The sequence below is a fragment of the Vitis vinifera genome, chromosome 14 (assembly GCF_030704535.1).
Source record: "Vitis vinifera cultivar Pinot Noir 40024 chromosome 14, ASM3070453v1".
In the NCBI taxonomy this organism is placed as follows: Eukaryota; Viridiplantae; Streptophyta; class Magnoliopsida; order Vitales; family Vitaceae; genus Vitis; species Vitis vinifera.
In genome coordinates, this window is record NC_081818.1 from 27,618,568 (window position 1) to 27,639,748 (window position 21,181).

At 31.6% G+C, this 21,181-nt stretch overlaps 3 protein-coding genes across 4 annotated transcripts; 2 read left to right on the top strand and 1 right to left on the bottom strand.

Moving 5' to 3' along the window:
* The first annotated feature begins 6,663 nt into the window (after positions 1–6,663).
* On the top strand, positions 6,664–13,310 carry LOC100249290 (isocitrate dehydrogenase [NADP]). Its single transcript, XM_002276164.5, has 15 exons — positions 6,664–7,003; positions 7,306–7,349; positions 7,456–7,565; positions 8,523–8,560; positions 9,354–9,431; positions 10,268–10,321; positions 10,402–10,503; positions 10,643–10,731; positions 10,814–10,917; positions 11,036–11,104; positions 11,196–11,311; positions 11,453–11,487; positions 11,602–11,744; positions 12,331–12,453; positions 12,988–13,310. The coding sequence occupies exons 1-15, from the start codon at positions 6,751–6,753 to the stop codon at positions 13,088–13,090; spliced, it is 1,461 nt and encodes a 486-aa protein (XP_002276200.2). The 5' UTR covers positions 6,664–6,750; the 3' UTR covers positions 13,091–13,310.
* A 1,754-nt stretch (positions 13,311–15,064) lies between these two features.
* On the top strand, positions 15,065–16,574 carry LOC100244121 (glutaredoxin). The gene is made up of 4 exons (XM_002276230.4): positions 15,065–15,416; positions 15,507–15,595; positions 16,026–16,124; positions 16,236–16,574. Exons 1-4 carry the CDS (start codon positions 15,361–15,363, stop codon positions 16,334–16,336), a joined length of 345 nt encoding a protein of 114 aa, XP_002276266.1. The 5' UTR covers positions 15,065–15,360; the 3' UTR covers positions 16,337–16,574.
* A 615-nt stretch (positions 16,575–17,189) lies between these two features.
* Positions 17,190–20,986, bottom strand: LOC100252445 (anthranilate phosphoribosyltransferase, chloroplastic). Of its 2 annotated transcripts, none has more exons than XM_010662585.3 (10): positions 20,651–20,986; positions 20,285–20,428; positions 20,027–20,188; positions 19,806–19,889; positions 19,340–19,528; positions 18,621–18,711; positions 18,472–18,531; positions 18,034–18,101; positions 17,522–17,656; positions 17,190–17,418 (listed from the first exon to the last, which is right to left on the bottom strand). In XM_010662585.3, exons 1-10 carry the CDS (start codon positions 20,846–20,848, stop codon positions 17,329–17,331), a joined length of 1,221 nt encoding a protein of 406 aa, XP_010660887.1. In that variant the 5' UTR covers positions 20,849–20,986; the 3' UTR covers positions 17,190–17,328. The 2 variants fall into 2 exon arrangements, with proteins under 2 accessions (XP_010660887.1, XP_002273812.1); XM_002273776.4 differs by having other exon boundaries at positions 17,983–18,101; positions 20,651–20,984.
* Between the last annotated feature and the right edge of the window lie 195 nt (positions 20,987–21,181).

The following is a 21,181-nucleotide window of genomic DNA, read 5'->3' on the forward strand; positions in this document are numbered from 1 at the left end:
CATTTTCAATAACAATTCATAAAAAACGATTTTTGAAACGGAATTATTTTCAAAAACAATGAGAACTAAATATGAAAATTAGTTTTATCACCTTAGTAGGCATTTATTAAATCAATTCAATGATTTAGTTTAAGTTATTAAATTAATTGAGTATGTTTATCGAAATAATTAGATCACAACTTAATGTAAAAAAAATCACTTTAAGATGATGTTTGTTTTTTTAAATAATCACTAAATCCAATTTGCTTTTTGACTTTTTAAGATTTGTTTATTATTATTATTAAATATTTTTAAAATAATAATAAATAGAAAAGGTAAAATATTTTGATTTTTAGCTGGTTGTTAAAAATAACTTTTTAAAACAATTAAAACTCAATCTCAATATGACATTTACATGTTAATATTTAATACTTAATTAAAATAAAATAATAAAAAACAAGCAACTCACTGTTTAATACTAATAAGTTGAATTTATAATTAAATTAAAATAAATTATATTTAGATTAAGTAAATATATATATATATATATATATATATATATATATATATATATATATATCACCAAATGTTCAATCAAAATAGTTAACTTATTATTAATATCAAATCATTTTTGCTTTATTCATTCATATTTAATGAAAATGTATTTTACAACTATAACTCTATATTTATAACTTGATTTTTATAATAAATATTTTTTTAGTTATAGTATATATTTAGAATATTTTAAATATGAATATTTAAAAAATAAATTCATTACACAATATTAGTGAAAATATACATATCAACAAAGGTAAATATGTGGATACAATCAACAAAGGTAAATATGTGGATACAATGATTAATAATAAAATTTAAAATAATTTTACAAAACAATCTTAATACTTAAAATATACGATAAATAATAAGTTTTAAATCAATAATTTAAAAATAATCCCACTTAAAATCAATTTAATTTATTAAATAACAAATAAAGACAAAAATGCCCAAGAATTCTGATTGTTTTACTGACTAATTTCGCTTTAAGTTACGAGAATCATTATTTTCACAGTAGAAGAGCATTGACACGTAAGGACAAAAATGAAAAAAGCACCGGCACAAGTAACATTTACCACCTCCGGTAACTTACAACAACCGCAGATGACATCATCATAAAAAATATTTCTTAAATATAAATAACTTATCCTATGAATCAAAATGACTTCCGATATAATAAATACGTTTTTTTTTTAAAAAAAAAAAAGATTTTAAATTGTAAAAAATATAATAGTTTCAAAACATCCCAAAATCTATATTTTATTTGATTAAAGACCCAATTTTACCCATTCCATAAGCTGTTGGGTGACTTTAATAAAAATGATATTTTATTTTAAAATACCTATCACATAAATAATAAATAAAATCATTTAGAGTTGATTTGATAATAGTTATAAAAAGTATTTTTAATTTAAAATATGTTTTTTTTTTAAATTAAAAATTTGATAAAATTAAAAGAAAAATACTTTTAAAACAAAAAAAAACAGTAGAAGTAATTAATAGATGATTCTTCTAAAAATGCATTTAAAAAAATATTTTTAATAAAAACATTTTCAATAGAAATATTTTGAAACACTCTTAATATATCGAATAGTTTTTAGGTTGTGTTGAATAAAATTCCTAACCACCACCGATTTTTAAGTTAAACCTAACTTTTAGGAAAATAGATGCTAGTTAGTTTGATTAGAAATTTGAAATATTTTTAATTTATTTTTTAAATAATTTAAAAATAAATTTTATATTTAACTTTTTAAAGTTAAAATAATTAAAAAAATATTCTTTAAAACTACTTTATTTTTTGTTTCTAGTTTTTATTCTAAAGAACATGAAACTACTTTCAAAAGCGGTTTTCAAACTGACCCATCAATTGAAAGTTGATTCTTCAAATAATTTTTAATTAAATTCCTTAAAAGTTATGTTAATTTGGAAATGATTTTCAAAAGTGTCGAATATGAACTGCAGTACTCCAATGGGTCGCTTTTCATATTTCACAAACACAAGATTCTCTGATTCTCTGGACCATTGACAGTAACCAAACACATACCCACGAATTCAAACAAAAAATCAAAAGCCCATTTTGCTGCTGCCATCTCTTGTCTTACTCCACACTTCTTCTCCCTGCTGCCCTCCATCACGGGTTTTCATCATCATCTCAATGATATTTTCCTTTCCTTTTCCTGGGTCTTTGCAATGGGAAATTCCTCAGCTTTGGATCTTCTTGTCTCTTTTGATGACTACTCGACCGTACTGCTCTTGAAATGGTGGATAGAACTGGTCCAAGTTGCCTCACAACTCATTAGATGTGTACGTGTGTGAGACGGTGTGTTGCAGTAGGGTCGTTTTCTGTATATCTTCTTTGTTGACGGTTGCAGATAAGCTATCCATCTATACAAATGGGAAAGAGGAGGAGATGGGTACCCTTCTACAAAATCGCAGAACTGAACGAAAGGGAAGAAAGCTTTTACTGGTTTGACTGAAAATCGCATCCTTCTCTGCAATTTCTCAACTCTATTTGCTTGGCTTCTCGATCATACCCACGAATCACCTCGCCTTTTCCCTTTCTTTTTGGCAGCAGTTTTTGGTACATTCGCCATGCAGAGTTTCAAAGAAGCTGCCAAAACCCTTTCTAGGAACAGCGAATGACCTTGGAAACATCATTAATGGCCCCGTTTGATTTTTGTCCATTGAGGATAATTTATACATGGAAAACCGGTTTGTTAAAGCATAGTGAGAAATTGATGGATTAAAATTCTGTATCACTGAGTTTTGAAACTTGGTCTGAAGAGCTGGAAAGAAATGAAACCAATGGCACCCAATATTTCCAATGGATTGGACTGTGGCTGGATGCAATCTTCCGAATCAGGGGGTTTCTGTGAACTTCCAGACATATTGGATGATCAATAAAGAAGCCGTAAATTGCATAACATGGAACTCTCAAAAGAAGAAGAATGAAATTGAGTACAGAGAAGCAAGCTTTTGTAATATAACAAAGGCAGGCTCTGAAAGATGAGTACAAGCAATACAACAAGAACTGAAGCTCAGCTCCATCACTGAAAAAAAAAGAAAGAAACAGCATCTTCTACAAGGAGATTAGTTGGTTTTGAAGCTGCTCCATAACTCATCGATTGTGAAGTCTATTAGCGCCACCGGGTGTCATCCTCTTCTGTTCTTTGGAGGCATTGTTGCCCTCTAATCTAAAGCCATGGCTGCTGAACCTTCCCCGGCTGAAGCTTCTGCTGCTGCTGCTTTTGTTTCTCCGTATCTTGAATGGAATGCCTTCTGAGCCTGAAGAATCCTGCAACTTGCCCCCATCACCACCATGCACCAAATTCACTTCCAACAGCAGAGAGACCAGAGAGACAACAATTAATATTCTCCTGAATCTCATGTTTTCCTTCTCTGTCTGGACTCTGGACTACTGTTAATTGCCTTGAATTAACAGAGATGAGGAAAAAAAGCTTGCCAACATCTGATCTCTGTGTATGCATGTAGAATATATATATGACCTGAGTCAGTAGATTGGTAGGCCAGTACTCCGTGCGATTGAGGATGGGGTCTAGCACAGGTACTGAACATTGAAGTAGGGGACTTTTTAGTTTTCCCCTTTGGGTTAATTTTTATTTACTTCGTTCAGTAACATCCCCCTTTTTGTGCACATGGATGCTGCTCCTCATATTGCGGGCCTCCATGTGTCCATGTAGCAATACAGTAGCTTGTGACATTCTCTAGTTGATTTTAAGCCTCTAATGTTATAGGCTTATAGCACAATTCACTTAAGAAATTAGTTGGGTGGGAGTGAATATAATATTGGAGAAGTACTAGCACTAGATATATAGAAGCTTCACCTTAGTATGATTGTCCATTTGTTATTATTTTATCCTAAAACTCTCTATCAAAATCTTCTAGAATCAAGAACAAACTTTTAAATTTTTATTTTTATTTTTATTTGTATTTTCAACACCATGCTTCATTTTTACATGCAGTCAAATAAAATATTAAAAATTATATTACTATATTTTAAAATAAACTATTAGGGTTTGTTTGAAAAATATTTTTAAAATATGTATGAAAAAAAAAATTAAAAACAAATTTTGAAAAAAAATTATTTTTAATATTTTGTAAAACAAAAATTTGTTTGAAAATCGAAATATTTTTAACATATTTTTTGTATTTTTACAAATCTTTTAAAATTAACTTTTAAATGCAGTGTTTAATTTTTAATTATTCTTCATATTTATATAGGTTTTTTTTAAATAATTATTAGAAAATAAGTAAAAATAATTTAAAAAATGTTTTGTGTTTTTTTAGAATAACAAAAAACCGTTTTTAAAAATACATACTAAACAAACGCTTAATACCCCTGTTTTTCTTTTTTCATTTTTTTGCTTTTTTCTTATTTCTTCTCTCTCGCTGTGAAAAATAATCAAAACATCTAATACCCTGTTCTTTATGTTCGTTTTTTTTTACTCTACTAAAATGAAATTTAATATTTCATCTTACCATTATTTTAGTTAATGATGGTTTTGATATTGTTGATATTTACCTTATGTATAAATAAATTATTATTTTGATAAGATTTTTTAGTTAGGTCAATTGAAAATTTAATCTTAATTAATTAAGTTCTTTATGAATACGACCCAACCCAATTATAGTTAAGTTTAAATTTAATTTTAATTATTTTTGTTAATTAAAACTCAATCATAATTAAGTTCGGATGAATATTTGAATTGGAACTGAATCTCAATCTTCTTCTAAAATTTCCATTTCTTTTTTTTTTTCGCTCATTCTCTTTAATTTTTCTTTCTTATTTTCTTTCCCTAACTATTTAAATGACGAATTTACTTTTTATATTAAACTTGTATTTTGAAAAGAGAAGTTCACTTTTTATAAATATATTGGTCTTTTTAAATGATGAGTTCCATTTTTATCTTAAAAACTTTTATACTAATCTCATCTTTTCACTTTTATATATATATCACTTTTCACCAAATGTACCTTTCAACTAATTATCTAGTGTTTGAAATTAGATTATTAATCACTTTTAATATTTTTCTCTCATAATTAAAAATGTAAAATATATCACAACCAAAATTTAAAATATTTGAATATATCACCGATACCAATATTTCACCATTTTTTTTTCTCGCATTTCAATAGATATTTCACTCATTTTTTTTTTCAAATATTAAATAAAATTAATTCTAATTATTTTATTTTTTATATTTGATTTAATTTATTACCAAACATATTAATCCATATATTTATCAAATAAAAAAATTTAAATTTTTAAAAATTATACATATATTATTATTTATTTGATATCATTGAATATATTTTAAAATTTGACATGTTATCACAATATTATTGTAAAATAATATATAATGCAACTTAATAATAAATGTATACTTATAAAATTTATATTTTTTTATCAATGTAGTGTTATTATTATCAAATATGATAAATTATATAAATTAATTCTTTAAAAAAATTCTTTAAAATGTCTATTTTTACTTCTTATACAAATTTTTAAAGTTTTTTTTTTTTAATATTTTCATAATTTTTATTAATTTTTGTCACTAATATTTTGTGACAAAATATATTTATGTCGATAAATATATATCCATAAACTCGAAGTACTCATATATTTATAACTACCTATCTTTTAATCCTTATCACAACAACCAATTTCCACTAATAAAAAGATAATATTTTGGTAATTATTTTTCTAAAATAAATAATATATATATATATATATTACCTTGCTCATTTCATTTCTCCCTTCATCACATGCTATTTGTTTCATCCCTTTTTAAAAAAATCCATAATTTAGGGGTATGACGTTGTACGAAGATATGAATATTTTATCACTAGCTTATCATACAAATGTCATGTAAAATTGTAGATATAACACAAAGATAAATTAAAATAAATTTATATTTATGAGAAATTATCAGAATGAATAAAAATACTTATGTCTACTAGTGCACATTTTGTTATTATCTAATATTACAATAATCACTTATATTATTTTCCTTAAAAAACTAATTTAAGATACATATTATTAATTTTTTTAATGAATTTTCATAGTTTTTTTTTATTCTTTCTCTCAATATTTCCTTAAAATCAAAGTATAATAGAAATGATTATTGGATTTTTGATTTTTTTTTTCAAATTAAATTGATATTTTCATCGATACCTATACTTTTAATATAGTTTATCTTCTATTTTCCTATTTTAATCATTCGTGTTTGATTTATTTTTCATATTTATTTCGCCAATTTACCATTATTATTGTTATTAGGGCTATTTGATTAAAAGGATCACTAAAAATTTAATTTAAAAAATCTATTTTTTTTTCACATTTTGATAAAAATATTCTTATTTTTTTTAAATAACTCTTTTAGAAAAAAAACTAAATATAAATACTTAAAATGATTAAGGGTATTTATGTAAAAAAAATTATTTATTAAATAATAATATGAAAGAGATTAAATTCATAAATACAAATATTATTCAATCCTTTTAAGTTTTAACCAATTTATTATTATTATTATTATTATTATTACATGGGAAAGAAATATAAAAAATGTAAAACTTGAAAAAGGAGTGAGGAGAGTGGGTGCGCATTGTACATCCCCAAGTGCCACCGTTTGGTCCGTTTCCCAAGCCGAGATACGTGTACCCTCCAAAGCCATTTGCAAAAGTTCCAGAACTCAAATGTTAAGAGTCTTAAGACCAAAGCTCCGCTTCGGCGCTATGTCTGGCGCTGCGATTTTCCCATCTTCTTCTTCTCTAGCCCTCAAAAACCCTAATCTTTCAATCTCTTCCGATCAGAGGTTCTTCAATGGAATTCTCTTCAAGAACGGCTCCATTCTCCACGATCGCTTCCCCAACGCTTCACTTCGCTGCTTCGCATCCGCGGCTACTTTTGACCGAGTTCGAGTTCAGAACCCTATCGTCGAAATGGATGGTAAGTGTGATCAAACTCTGGTGTTTTGGTAGTCAGTGTAATTCTGCGTTCGGTTGCGGAGAAAGGGAGGAAAAAAGGAAAGGAAATGGAAGTCTGAATCTTATGGCTTCTTTTTGTTGTCCTAGCTTCCAGACAAAATGAGAATGGTTTTGTTGATATCCAAAATTTTGTTTTATAACGGCTAGAATTTTGTGCCCATGCGTTTTCTCAGCAACCAAGCAGAGTATAAGTTGCTCAACTTTTCATTTTTCCATTTTGAAATCTAATTCTATCGCTGTTGTATATTTATTTTCTTCGTCTAGGTGATGAGATGGCGCGAATTATGTGGAGAATGATTAAAGACAAAGTAAGAATCAAGCTTTGCTCTGATTTTCTTATGCTTTTGTGGAGGCATTTTAATTCCGTCCTAATGGAGTTTTTTTTTAAAAAAACTTTTTTCTTCTTGATTGCAGCTTATCTTTCCTTATCTGGATTTAGATATAAGATATTTTGATTTAGGAATACTGAATCGCGATGCAACTGATGATAAAGTCACAGTAGAAAGTGCTGAAGCCACTCTGAAGTAAGTGGGCAGAATGTGATTTCGTTTGGTGACATTTTATTCATAGAGGGATATTCAAATTGAATTTCAGTTAATTCCTCTCATTCGTGCAGCTCTTTTGTAGCTTGGCTTGTTGAGTTCTTTATTTCGCTTTAGGTTATTTATTTCTCGGTGTTGATTGCCACTTGCAGTTGAATTTGGTTATTTTTGGTTTAATTTGATTACTGTTGGCTTATGGGTGTTTATACAGAGACTTAAGATTAGTTCATATCAGATTTCTAGGTTTGCTTGTATGGAATTTCTAGTTACCGTTTTCTTCCAAAAGCTTGTAGGCCACTGGTTTTCACTATAATTGCATCATCTATCAGTCTTGTCTAAAAAAATTGGTGAACTGCTCTCATCCATAAATGTCTATGTTTTATGTCCTTTTTTTTGGTGTGGATAAAAAAAATCTATCCTTTATGTCCCTTTTTAGTGTTTCTATTTTTTATCCAATCATGTTTGTCCATTGATACATTTGAAATTATTTTTTATGCTGTGGATGAATATTTATTGGTTTCAGTTGTAGAAGGCTTTGAATGTTTAGTTGCTGAATTTCTACCAGGCCTCCATAACATATAAACTTTTGAGGTAAATGGTCTTGGATGTCACAAGACTTGTGCTTCATGGATATTCTTCTATTTGCTAGGGTAGAAGCAGGCCTTCTAGTTGGGAAATCATTCTCAAGATGATTTTCATTTCAGATTTGATGGCTCCATGGTTTGTCATTTTTGTATTGTTGTTGCTGTTTTGTTTCTCTTTGGTTTTGCTCTTTTGAAGTTAATCTATTACTTGTTCTAAAGACAAAAAAATGGGATGGTTTAGGATTGTAAGGAAGCCAAGTTCATTTTTATGCTTCCTTTGTTTAGCACAGTCCTTGAACCTTTAAAGTATACGTCATATTCTTCTTCCATTCATTTAACCCTGTATATGCTGCAGGTATAATGTTGCTGTGAAATGTGCCACAATAACTCCTGGTTAGTTAACTTATTCTTCTCTAGAATCTTTTCCTTTCTTGTGGCTGTTAATTCATGCACATGCTAGTCCTGTAGTCTGTAGTAGTTTTTTTGTGATCATTCTCTTAGTTTTTTCTCATTAATTAAATTCATGTAGATACTTCCATAAAAAGGAAAGAAAAGGTATATAAGTTCCATACTTCCACAAAAAGAAAAGAAAAATATGTCCCCTAAGGCTTGGCTTGGGTGACAAGAAGGAAGGGAAAGTTCCAAGTTCAATTCCATGTAAAAGAAGGTTACCTATTAAGAAAAGGAAGACAGGCTGGATGTAGAATTCATTGTAACACTAAGATACAATCTAATGACACTAATATTCATGTGCTTTTTACTAGTAACTATTACAAATGAGTCATTTGCTCTTGTTTAATTTTTATGAAACTGCCACTTTTGCTTCCATGTCAAATCCTATTCAATATTTTTCAGCTGCATGTGTTTTGTGCTAGTGGTCTCCATATTTTGCGATTCGATATAGGATTATTCTTCCCAAAAATTCTTCCGTCTTTAGAAAACTTGATTTGCAAATTTTGTCTGTTACTAGTTTTGATATTGGTTAAATATTCCTAATTTCAAGGTTTTGTTTTGTTTTCTGGTTATTACTTTTTAGAATATTCTTTGCCCAAGTCAAGAGTGATTTCAGGAGAAAATTTTGAAATCATGAAATTTGATAGCAATTCATTAGTTATTTGCCTGCGAGGTCAAATAGTTTTTTTTTAGCATGGTCTAATTTGGTTTGATTTCGCTTTCTGTTTATCAGATGAGGCCAGAGTCAAGGAATTTGGGCTTAAGTCTATGTGGAGGAGCCCTAATGGAACAATTAGAAACATTTTAAATGGTATGAATTTGAATTTTCCTTAATTTCCACATTGTTACAATGGTAGATGCCTGTGCTGTTCTTGTTGCTGTGCAGACGTTTGTTTTTTAATTTTTAGAGAAACGTAATTGCTCTGGTATCTCTCTGAAAGCTTACAGTTGTTTGCTCGGGTGTTACATGTATATATTTTTTATGTGAACAATGAAATAACTGTCTTAAACTCTAAAGTTACAACTATGAACCTATGTGTATCAGGATTAATATTTTTCTTTTCAGTGGGAGAGGGGAAGGATAACAACCCTGGGAAATTGATTTGTGAACCCTGTGTTTTGGAACAATCTCCAGTGGAATCTAATCAGTGGACTTAGCAAGCTTCGCCAAAGTTAAATAAAGTATTTAACATTTGCATAGATCAAGGCTAGAATTTTGAGGTCAATGTATTGACATCTTATTTAACGAATCGATTGTATGTGTGTGTGTGTGTGCGTGTTGGATGCCAAGGAATTATATTTCTTTTGTCAAATAAAACCAGGCTAGAAGTAGTATTGAGATTAGTGACATCCCACAAAGTGATCCCTTATTATCTGGAACTGGCTCCCTGTTGTGAGAAAATTGATTGATTTAAAGAAACCTTCATTTGTGTTTCAAATTTTCTTGAGACCTTGTCATTGTGATATGGAACAACTGGACACCTTCGATATGAATTTTAAGGAACTGCAAATACAGGTTTCTTGAAGACAAGTGATCCCATTCATGTCGTCATGCATTCATCTTTCTTCTATCTAGTGTGTTTATTATGTTAGTTTGCTTCTATTTGCTCTCTCTTCCTCGTTAAGGGGTCCATTGTCTTTATGTAGGCACTGTTTTCCGTGAACCGATCCTATGCCAGAATGTTCCCAGAATTGTTCCTGGTAATATGTTGTCCTATCATAATCTTGTATGCGAATGAAATTTTGCAAAGCAATGTTCAATACTCTTTTTCCCATTACAGGTTGGAAGAAACCCATTTGTATTGGTAGGCATGCCTTTGGGGACCAGTATCGTGCCACTGATACTGTTGTTGAAGGACCAGGAAAGCTTAAACTGGTCTTTGGTAAGCTGATATAAACTGTAATAATTCATTAATTGAACTGATTTTTTTTTGTTTATTTTATTTTATTTTATTTTCCTTGCTTTATGGTTGTTAAATGATCGTAGTAGTTATCAAGTTGTTTGTCTATTTCTTTGACCAGCTCCAGAAAATGGGGACCCTCCAGTGGAGCTCAATGTTTATGATTTTAAAGGCCCTGGAATTGCACTGGCAATGTATAATGTTGATGAGGTTTGTTTTTCACTACTGCTCGAGCGTGTTCCCCATATTATCTTGTCTCACTGTTGATATAGATATTTGCATGATATGCCAGTCTATTCGAGCTTTTGCTGAATCATCTATGTCACTGGCATTTGCAAAGAAGTGGCCTCTCTACTTAAGCACCAAAAATACAATCCTTAAAAAATATGATGGGAGGTAGTGGAATCTTCCAAATTTCTAATTAATTCGGTTTCCTAATTGCTTTTGTAATTTGGTCAGTTAATTGCAAAATGATCACAAATTCATGATAGTCACAGTACTGAGATCATTACAGGTTTAAAGATATATTCCAGGATGTATATGAAGAGAACTGGAAGCAAAAGTTTGAGGAACATTCCATATGGTTTGTTTGTTTTGAACATGATTATGGCTTTATACTTTGGTTCCCTGCATAGCTTTGCACGGTTTATTAGAAATCTTTCTTTGGCATTCAGGTATGAGCATCGGCTAATTGATGACATGGTTGCATATGCACTTAAAAGTGATGGTGGTTATGTTTGGGCTTGCAAAAACTATGATGGAGATGTCCAGAGTGATTTACTTGCTCAAGGTACTGTAAAGTTCTAACTTTGCTTCTTCCTCTTGGATTCTTCCCTTCAGGCTTTCTGCTACATATGAGGAATGAAAGGTCAGATTATCCTGTTATTTTACATTTGGTAAAGTCTTACCCTATTCTGTATGTTTTGTCCAGGATTCGGTTCTTTGGGTCTTATGACTTCAGTATTGGTTTGTATCAAATATATTTATTTTCATGGTTAATGCTCTATGCTACTGCTTCTTCTTTTTCTTCTTTTTGGTCTTTAAATGTTACAAATCCTGACAGCCATCAGTGGTAAGCAGTTATCATCTGATGGCAAGACTTTAGAAGCTGAGGCAGCTCATGGGACTGTCACTCGACATTTTCGGCAATATCAGAAGGGACTTGAAACCAGTACAAACAGTATTGCTTCAATTTTTGCATGGACACGAGGGCTAGAACACAGGTAACATTTCATGCTTTCTTTTGGAGTTGGTCAGGCAGCATCTTTTAGTTTTATCTTCAGCTAGCGCATTCTAATTCAAGGTCCACTTTAATTAGTCAATTTCTCATGTTTGATGCTATTAAAATGGGGATAGAGAGAATGAACCAAGCTGTCTGAAAATCTGGATTAGACTAAAGAAATCTGTGTAGTATACTTGTGCCTTTCTTTACACAGAACTTCAATAGCTTCACTCTATGCAAATGCATCTTATGTTACAGAAACACAATATTGTGAGTATATATTTGGTTGAATAACATGAAGCTTAGATGTTTGTGAGAATTTTGATATTCTCAAACGACATTTGAGCTTCATTTTGTTACGCACTTCAGCACCTTGCTATTTAGTATGCTGCACCAACAGTATGGTTATGAATCACCGTGTATGTGATTCAGCTACAATTTAATTAGGTGTTCAGGGAAGTGTGTATCACTCCTTTGAAGCCAGGTTTATTATGCCTTTAAATATCACCAAATTTCTGTTGATTTTTTTTTCCTGTCAATGGTCATTTGCCTTGATCTTTTTCTACTGCTTCAAAACATTTTTTTAGGGCTAAACTTGATAAGAATGAAAGGCTGCTGGATTTTGTTCACAAGTTGGAGGCTGCATGCATTGAAACAGTGGAGTCAGGGAACATGACCAAGGATCTTGCAATTTTGATCCATGGGCCCAAGTGAGTGTGATTTCGCATTTAGTTTTTTGCAATATTAACGATCTCATGACTTCATGAAGTATTTATGGAATTGTTACACTATTATTATACACATAAACACATACTGTACACGAGGTTTAGACATAATTTGCATTTACTAGAAACTTTATGATGTTAAGAATGAGAAGAAATTAAACCTAGGGAGCATGTAATGCCCAGTAACTGAATGAAGATTCTAGTTTTAAGATGATTCAAAAACTTTGATTCAAAAGAATAAAATGATAGGGAAGGTGTAATAAAACTTTTTTTTTTCTTTTTATGGAAAACTGTATACATACTTATGAATTGTATCTGGATAAATAACTGTCTAATTTGAACCAATTATCTTCCTAATTCTAAGGTTTTGTCCTCCATACACCCTTTTCTTCCATTGACCACACCAAGAAAATATTTTTAAAACCCGACCGTATCGACTCCTAATTTTTAGTGGTGATTTGAGGCTGTGTGGTCTCACTACTGTTTTCATATTAACCGGAAGGTTCTCTGAAAATGCAGGGCGTCGAAGGAGTTCTACTTGAATACTGAAGAATTCATTGATACTGTTGCACATAATCTGGAGGCTAAGCAGTTTTGTAATCAGATCCACAGTTATTCTTAGAAGGTGGACTATCAAGGTCATGTACATCAATTGAACTTATTTGGGGATTGAATGCTTTTGTTTATCTCTGTTTTATTTAAAGTAGATGCAGCTCCTCCATAAAATGTAAAGCAGTCATCTGGGGGTTTTGATCAGATGGACGGTGAACCTGCTTCCCAAACCCTACCACTTTATGGTGAACTTCAATGCCTTTGAATAAACCATGCCATAGTATTCTCCATGGACCTACCAATTTAATTGGTTAGATGTTCTGTTAACAAATTTGAATATTTTTCTTTAGAGCTCTCTCCCAAATTCCAATCAAACATGGAGGAGCGAGGATATTTTTTAAATAGTAAATTTGTAGTTTTATTCCGGAAAAGGAATCAACGTTCTTCTAAATTTGTAGTTTTGTTCCGGAAAAGGAATCAACGTTCGTGTATGCCTAGCTGTCCCTAGATAGCTATCATTTATAAACATTTATTTATATCAATTTTTCAATTAATGCTGGCGTGCCGGCCAAGGCACTCTCATCAGCCATAGCATCTTGACTAGAGTCTAGAGCTTAGAAAATCAGACGCATTCTAAAAAATGTGTAGGCCATAGATTCCAAATCATCCGCATGTAGCCACGAGTCTGTCGGTGATAATGACCCAAATGAGTCATTAGTTTTTTTGATAAGTATTCGAAAAGTTGTCAAAATATTAAAACTCGAATATGTTCGCAAAACTTTTTATTTTAAATTCAAATATATCCAATAATGCATATAAGTAATATAATTAATTATAAATTATGATTTCATTAATTATCATCTTAAAGATATTATAAATAACTTATTCATAATAATAATATCATCTTAAAAATTATTATCTTATCATGATAATCAAAAAAATAAATTTATTATATTTTTATTAAATATATTTTAGAAATTTTGAATTATTTAACTTTACAATATAATTATTAAGAAAATATTATAATAAAAAATTTATTTTTATAATTGTTAAAAAGAAAAACTAACACATGTAGTAGTATAATTTTAATATTTTTAGTATATTTATATTGTAAGTTCAGTATATAAATGTTTTACCAATAATTTATCTTTTTTTTTAATAATAATAATAATAAAATTAAAAATTTTAAATTTTATGAAATCTATGTAATAAATTTATATTTTTAATTGTCAAAATGAAATGATAATTAGTAGAATGATTATATGATATATTATTATTATTATTATTATGAATAAGTTATTTATAATATTTTAAAAGTAATAATTAAAGAAAACATAATTTGTAATTAATTATTATATTATTTACATGTATTAATATTAATATTATTCTTATTTGATAGGTATAAGAATAAATAATTAATATAAATTATAGTTTCTTTAATTATTATTTTAAAAATATTATAAAATAACTTATTCATAATAATAATAATAATAATAATATATTATAATCATTTTATAAATTATCATTTCATTTTGATAATTATAAATATAAAGTTATTATATTTTTTATTATATAGATTTCATAAATTTTAAAATGTTTAACTTTACAATATAAATATTAATAGCAATAATTTTTATAATGAAAAACATGAACTTAAAAAAAAAAAAATCTTTTAAGGTTAATTTATAATAAAAAGAATTTTAAGGAGTATAAGACAAATATTCAAAGTATTTTTTTTAAAAAAATTAAAAATTAAATTAAGTTGTGTTTTAATATATTATATATTTAAAATATTATAAAATTAATGTATTTTTGCCGTATATATAACTTAGATATAATATTAGAAATAATATTAATAATATAAAACTAATATCATAAATAATAATATTAATAGTTAATAATAATAATAATAATGAGTAAATTTTTTTTAATAAAAAGCTAAAGTAAAATGAAAATAAGAATAAAAGTGAAAAAAAGAGAGAGGCTATAATTGGAATTTTGAAATGGTTATCTTTTCAAATCATAGAAATTTGTAAATAATGTCGACTATTTTGGGTGATTATCACCCTTAGCCCACCCTACATGTTAATTCTCCCCTCAAAATTTCATTAGGCTTGTCCTTCGTTTTCTTGATAAGGAATGGGTCACAATGCCGCTCCCTCCAACGGTTCCAAGAAAAAACATTTCCATGGAATTAATGGATGGCCTAGATTCCATGGTATTTGTGGACCCCATATTCGATTCGGTATATAACATGAAAAGAGGGGGAAGACGAGCATCGAGAATTAGGGCTAGAAAGTAGAAGAAGAAGAAGGAGAGAGAGAGTGGTGATTCTGAGAGATGGCGTTGCAAAAGGCCCAGGAGATGGTTTCTTCAAATCCTGTCGTCGTCTTCAGGTTTTTCTCCTTTCTCTCTGTTTCATTTATTTGTATTTGATTTTTTATTTTTTATTATTCGATTAATTTGATTGGGTTTTGGAATAACAGCAAGACGTATTGTCCGTTCTGCGTGAGCGTGAAGAAGTTGTTATCGGAGCTGGGAGCTACTTTCAAGGTCGTCGAATTGGATACTGAAAGTAAGTTCTTCATCTTCCCATTTCTTTATTCTTTTCACCATCCTCTCTCTATCTCTCTCTCCCCTTTGTTGTTCTATTGTTTACGTTCTTTCAATTTTTCAACGGGAAATGAACTCGTTCGCATGACGTGTGGAAAATTATTATGTATCCAAACATGCCCTAACTGAGTTCCATTCTGCTTTATGAAATATGCTCTTCCCAACAGAGATTCAGCTCATGTGTAAGGGCCTCTTGCTACAAGAAATGGAAACGATTTTTCTTTTTGAAGAAATGTTCTGGTTTTTCTAAATTGGAAAGGAAGAATATACTTCTGCTTGGATCTTTTGGATTGTATGCTTCAATTTCTGATATTGACAAATAATATTATGATGTTTCCTAAAAACCTTCAACTATCTGCAACTTATAACGAATAATTTTCATGTTATTGAAGGTGATGGAGCTGATCTTCAATCAGCACTTGCTGGGTGGACCGGACAGCGTACTGTGCCAAACGTGTTTATCGGTGGAAAGCACATTGGTGGCTGTGACAGTATGATTTTAATCCCTTTACCCGTACAAATTTGTTTGAATAAATTCATTTGTAGCTCATTTTGATTACGTATTGTCGTCGTTGATACACTTGTTTTGAATTGTTTTACAGCCGCCACAGCCTTGCACAGTGATGGGAAACTTGTTCCTTTGCTTACTGAAGCTGGAGCTATTACGTCCTCCTCTAACGAAGGGAGTTCTGTTACCTGTTGAACCGGTGTAACGAGTAAACATCAATAAAGGCATTGTGGTAACTGGTAAACATCAATAAAGGCATTGTGGTTGATGCTGTTCCTATATTCTTCGTTGGATCTGTTCTATTACCCAATGATAGACTTGAAATTGTTGGGCTAATCATTTGGTGCACCTTTAGCAACTGAATCATATATCATATCTACCTACATACATGAGATCCTTCAAAATTTAAATTATGTGAAGTTCTTATCTACAACTGATTAAGGGTTTTACAGAATATTGATTAAGTATTTAATTTCTTAAATGAAGTTTCGAGTTGCTGATTTGCAGTGTGGGTTGATTGTAGCAAGGGCTTCGCTTTAGACAGGGTTTGTTGTGGTCAAATTGATATTAGTAGGCATGTGCAGGTTCCAGAATACTTTTCTCTTTGATTCATTAAGAGCTCAATATTGCAGCCTATATTGTCCCCTAGAAGCTTACTGTGTGTTGGTATGTGGGAATAGGATGGGAAATAGGATGGGAATGAAGATGATTCATGTTTGATGTGGTCCTAAACTTGCCCTTGCCCTTGCCCTTGCCCTTGCCCTTGCACCCCTTTGGTGGTGCCTCCATTCCCTCCCCCCTCCCTTTTTCATTAGGTTAGGCTTGTGAAACCCTACTTGAGGCTTCAACCCCACAAACATCAAATCAAAATGCTCAATCACATGCCCCAAACCCATGTGTTCCCACAAAGAGGCGTGATTATAACTGAATACATGAGGCTGTTTTTTGGGTCATTGGGTGTTAAGTTATGTCTTCTAGTAACAGGGATGGGACTCAATGAAAACATGGTCTTGGCAGCACAAAACTGCAATTATAGGCATTCAAGCAGTACAGGAATACTTGATATGATAATAAAATTGCTAATACTTGTTTATTTTCATATGATCTTCACAACTCACAGATTGCACTCCATAACTTACATAGAGCTGTCTAATTTTCTCTTCTCTTTAAAACTACCAACAAACCAGTTACTCTTTGTGGTTATTGGTGCCATCGTTCAAAATTCTACTGTCCATCTTCAAGTCAAAATCAGCCATGACCGTAGATTCCTTAACTTTCTGCAATGATCAAATGCCAAAGGGGAAAGATAAGGAAATAAGAGTTCGATTTGTCTGCAACCACGAAAGAAGAAAACAGAAAATACAGAGGCACAGGTCTTACACTGGAGATTTCAGTCCAACATTGTAGTGTCCTGAGAGCCTTCCCTGATAAATGTGTTGTGCGGGCTACTGCCACCCCGTCTCCTAGAGTGCTAACGTGCCCACTCACCAATAAAGCTGCCGCTGCGTTTAGAACCTGGTTTTTTTTTTTTTTTTTTTTCAGGCAACAAGTACTTGGATTATGAAATGGCTTGTGATGTTGGTCACATAACTAGGCACCGACTATTTATCTTTATCCCAGAAAATGTTACATTATAACTGTTGCCTTCTACATAGGTTATAACAGCGGAAATGAGAGAACAAAATGGATGCACGCATACTTTTAGCCTTTCAAAAGCTGAAGCAAAGCTAAAAAGATACTCAATGGGGACCGCTAGTTTCAGTAAGTTGATGCCATATTCTATATCTAAGAGCATCAACCAAGGCATTTCTTAGAGCATGGGATAGTGAGAAGAAACTTACAAATGCATCTGCAATAGGCCCTCTCTCACCGGATAACACACGCCTTAGTACCTTCGCATTATATTCTGGGTCTCCCCCTCGCAAGTCTTCTAGAGTGCAGCGGGGAATGCCAAAATTTTCTGTAAGGTAATGCACAGCAAGCAGAATTTAGAATCCAGGTACAATTTCATTGGAGAAATAGTTGACATCTATGTGCTACTATCAAGGAGGATTTACAACATAAAACAAGTCTATCATGACAAATTTAGATTCATAAAGCTTTTGCTTTTGTAGTCCATGTGATATTAGCAGGCACAGGCATGTCTACAAACATATGGGCATGTCTGATCTTAGTCCATGTACAAATCCAGGAAATTGTCAAGAAATCTAAGTCTGATACTGGACAATTTTGGATCAGGCAATGTGCTAGAAGAACAAAAAATGGAGGCACCCTAGCACTAATTTTGACCTCAAAGAATGATAAATAGGAGAAAATGAATGACAAATTACCTGGGTCAAAAGAGAATTTTTCAACCTTTCCAGGTGTAACATCAAGGACTACTCCAGGCCCTGTCAAACATAAGTAGGTCATGAGAAAAGAATAAATATACAAGGATCATAGCACAGAAAATTCTCGAGTAGCAAAAGAGGGAACTTACCAAGAGGACTCATTTCATCCAAACCCTCCGAATGAACAACTAGTGCTCTTTTCATGCCGTATCTTTGCAGTGCTTTACCCATTTTTGTGACCTATTCAAGAGTGAAATATATTAATTCCATCGGCATCGGATAAAAAAGTATTGAACATAAAAGGTTAGAAATTCAATAATTTTATAGGGGGTATCTAAGAAAGATGGTATTAAAATTCATATCACACAATGGAGGAGAAAAACATAAATTATCCAGAAGCCATTGTCAATGAAGGTTCCACAAATATGAAAATCATGGGCCCCAGATACGGTAGAGCATGAAACCTTTTCGACCTCAGCATAATACCGAAACAGAAAGGTGCCATGTTAGATGATAGCAATTCCCAGGCCAAGAAATATACTACAGAAAATAAAGATTGCTAGGTTGATTTGTGAACATGGAAAGAGCTTTCTGCATCTCAAGTTAATTTTAAATGCAAGGCCCTTGGAAGCACGAAAATAATTGTATGGAAACCTCAAGATGGTATAAGAAACCACATCAACTGCAAAGAAACCCAAATTCAGGCGGTGGCAAATTATGTAGTTAAACAAGTTAACCGCTTCATTCAAAAAAATGGAGAATACCAATCAAGGTATCCTAGAACAAACCGTATAGAAAATTAGTCTGCATTTGTCAACAAGTGGGGGGCAATTCACTATTTGGTTAACTTCAAAGGTAGAAAACTTACCATACTGTCCTCATACACACCAACAACAGCAAAAGGAACCCGGGCTGGATTCAACATGGGACCCAAGATATTAAACACAGTTTTCACTCCAAGTTTTTTCCTCACAGGAGCAAAAATCTTCATGGCCCCATGGTACTTAGGAGACATCATAAAACCAATACCCACCTCTTCCACACATTTCTTAACACCCTGATTCGGAAAAAAGAAAGAAAAGAGAACCACTGACATGTTAGTAGAGAATTCCAAAGACATCAATATGCCAATTTAGTCAAAATTATTTTGTTTCAAGTCCCAAAGGTCAAATAGTAGTATGCTATTAGTTACAGTAACAGATTCAAGAAACCAAAAGAAAGAAATTATAATCAATAGAATTTGGGGTGTGCTCAAATCCTCAGGATAGGTTTCTATTCAATAGTTTTTGTTCCTTACGATTGACAAACACTATTCAGGGTTTTGCAGCACTAACCTCAGGGTCCAAATCAATGATCACTCCCAAGGCTTCCAATACATCAGCACTTCCACAAGCAGAAGAACTCGATCGGTTTCCTTGCTGCAGTTCAAACACTACACCAATATTATATATTTCCATTTTCCCATATAATCCTAACACATTACAGATCACGTACTTCAACCATGTCGACAGATAGGCCTAACACATTAGGACAAATATAAAACAAAGAATTCGACCTTTGCAACTTTAGCACCACAGGCTGCAGCCAGAATAGCTGCTCCTGTTGAAATATTTACAGTGTTTGCCCCATCACCGCCGGTCCCAACAATGTCGACTGCATCATAAACCCCTTCAACCTTACTGCAACATTTGATCATAGCCCTTGCTAGCCCCACAACCTTCAAACCAAACACCACATTTGAGTGTCTACAGTGAAGATAATCATAGAAAAAACAGCACCATGAACAGTATCAAATCGAAGACTAGGGCATTACCTCTTCAAAAGTTTCCCCCTTGGCTCTTAATAAAACAAGAAAGGCACTTATCAAAGCTTCACTACCATCATTAAGCAAGAAATTAAGCGATTCTTCGGCTTCCTCTTCACTGAAATCCTCACGATTCAACAAACACTCGAGTAACTGCACGAACAATTAGTACAAGCAACACTTCATGAAAATGATTCATTTCCCTCTGTTTGGTTACTGAGAAAACTCGGGAAAATGACAACAAACTCTGAACCGTTTGCATTTCCATACAAAAAAAAAAAAGATAGAAAGATTCTTCTACTTTCCTACATTTTCTAGACAAGCAAACAGAGGTCCAGAGAAAGGAAAAATGAGAAGGAAATGACAATTCGGTACCTGCCGGGAAGACGTAATGGGCAAATCCAGAGGTGCGCGAGAACTGGGCAAAACAGTGTGTATGCTTTTCGAATTTCTGCGATTTGGCAGAGGAGCTAGAGAGGCAAAGAAAGGGATTTGAATTGGGGGAAAGTAGAGAGAATTGTTGAGAAAAGGAGAAGGTCGGGAAATGGAAGCAGTGTAAGCAAACACCGCCATAACTGCATTTGTGAAATTGTGAAATGTGGGTGGATTATCATCTGAAACTAGTTTTCCATTTGGTCATTAGCTTTATGATGAGTTAACTACCCAACCAAAATTTTGAAAAAGGAAAGTACTTTTGAGGACAGATTTCATCGTGTTCATTCATGTCCCAAGGTTCCATTATTGGGTTCGTACAAGTGCATTTTTATTTCTTCCTTTTTTAGGTGTTAGAAAAAAAATTCAAAAGCTTGTCCAAAGTAATAGTGTTGAAGTGTTTCTTAATAATATAATACTACACGTCTAACCAATGTTTGAAATGTCGTATTTGGATTTTATGGATATATTAAA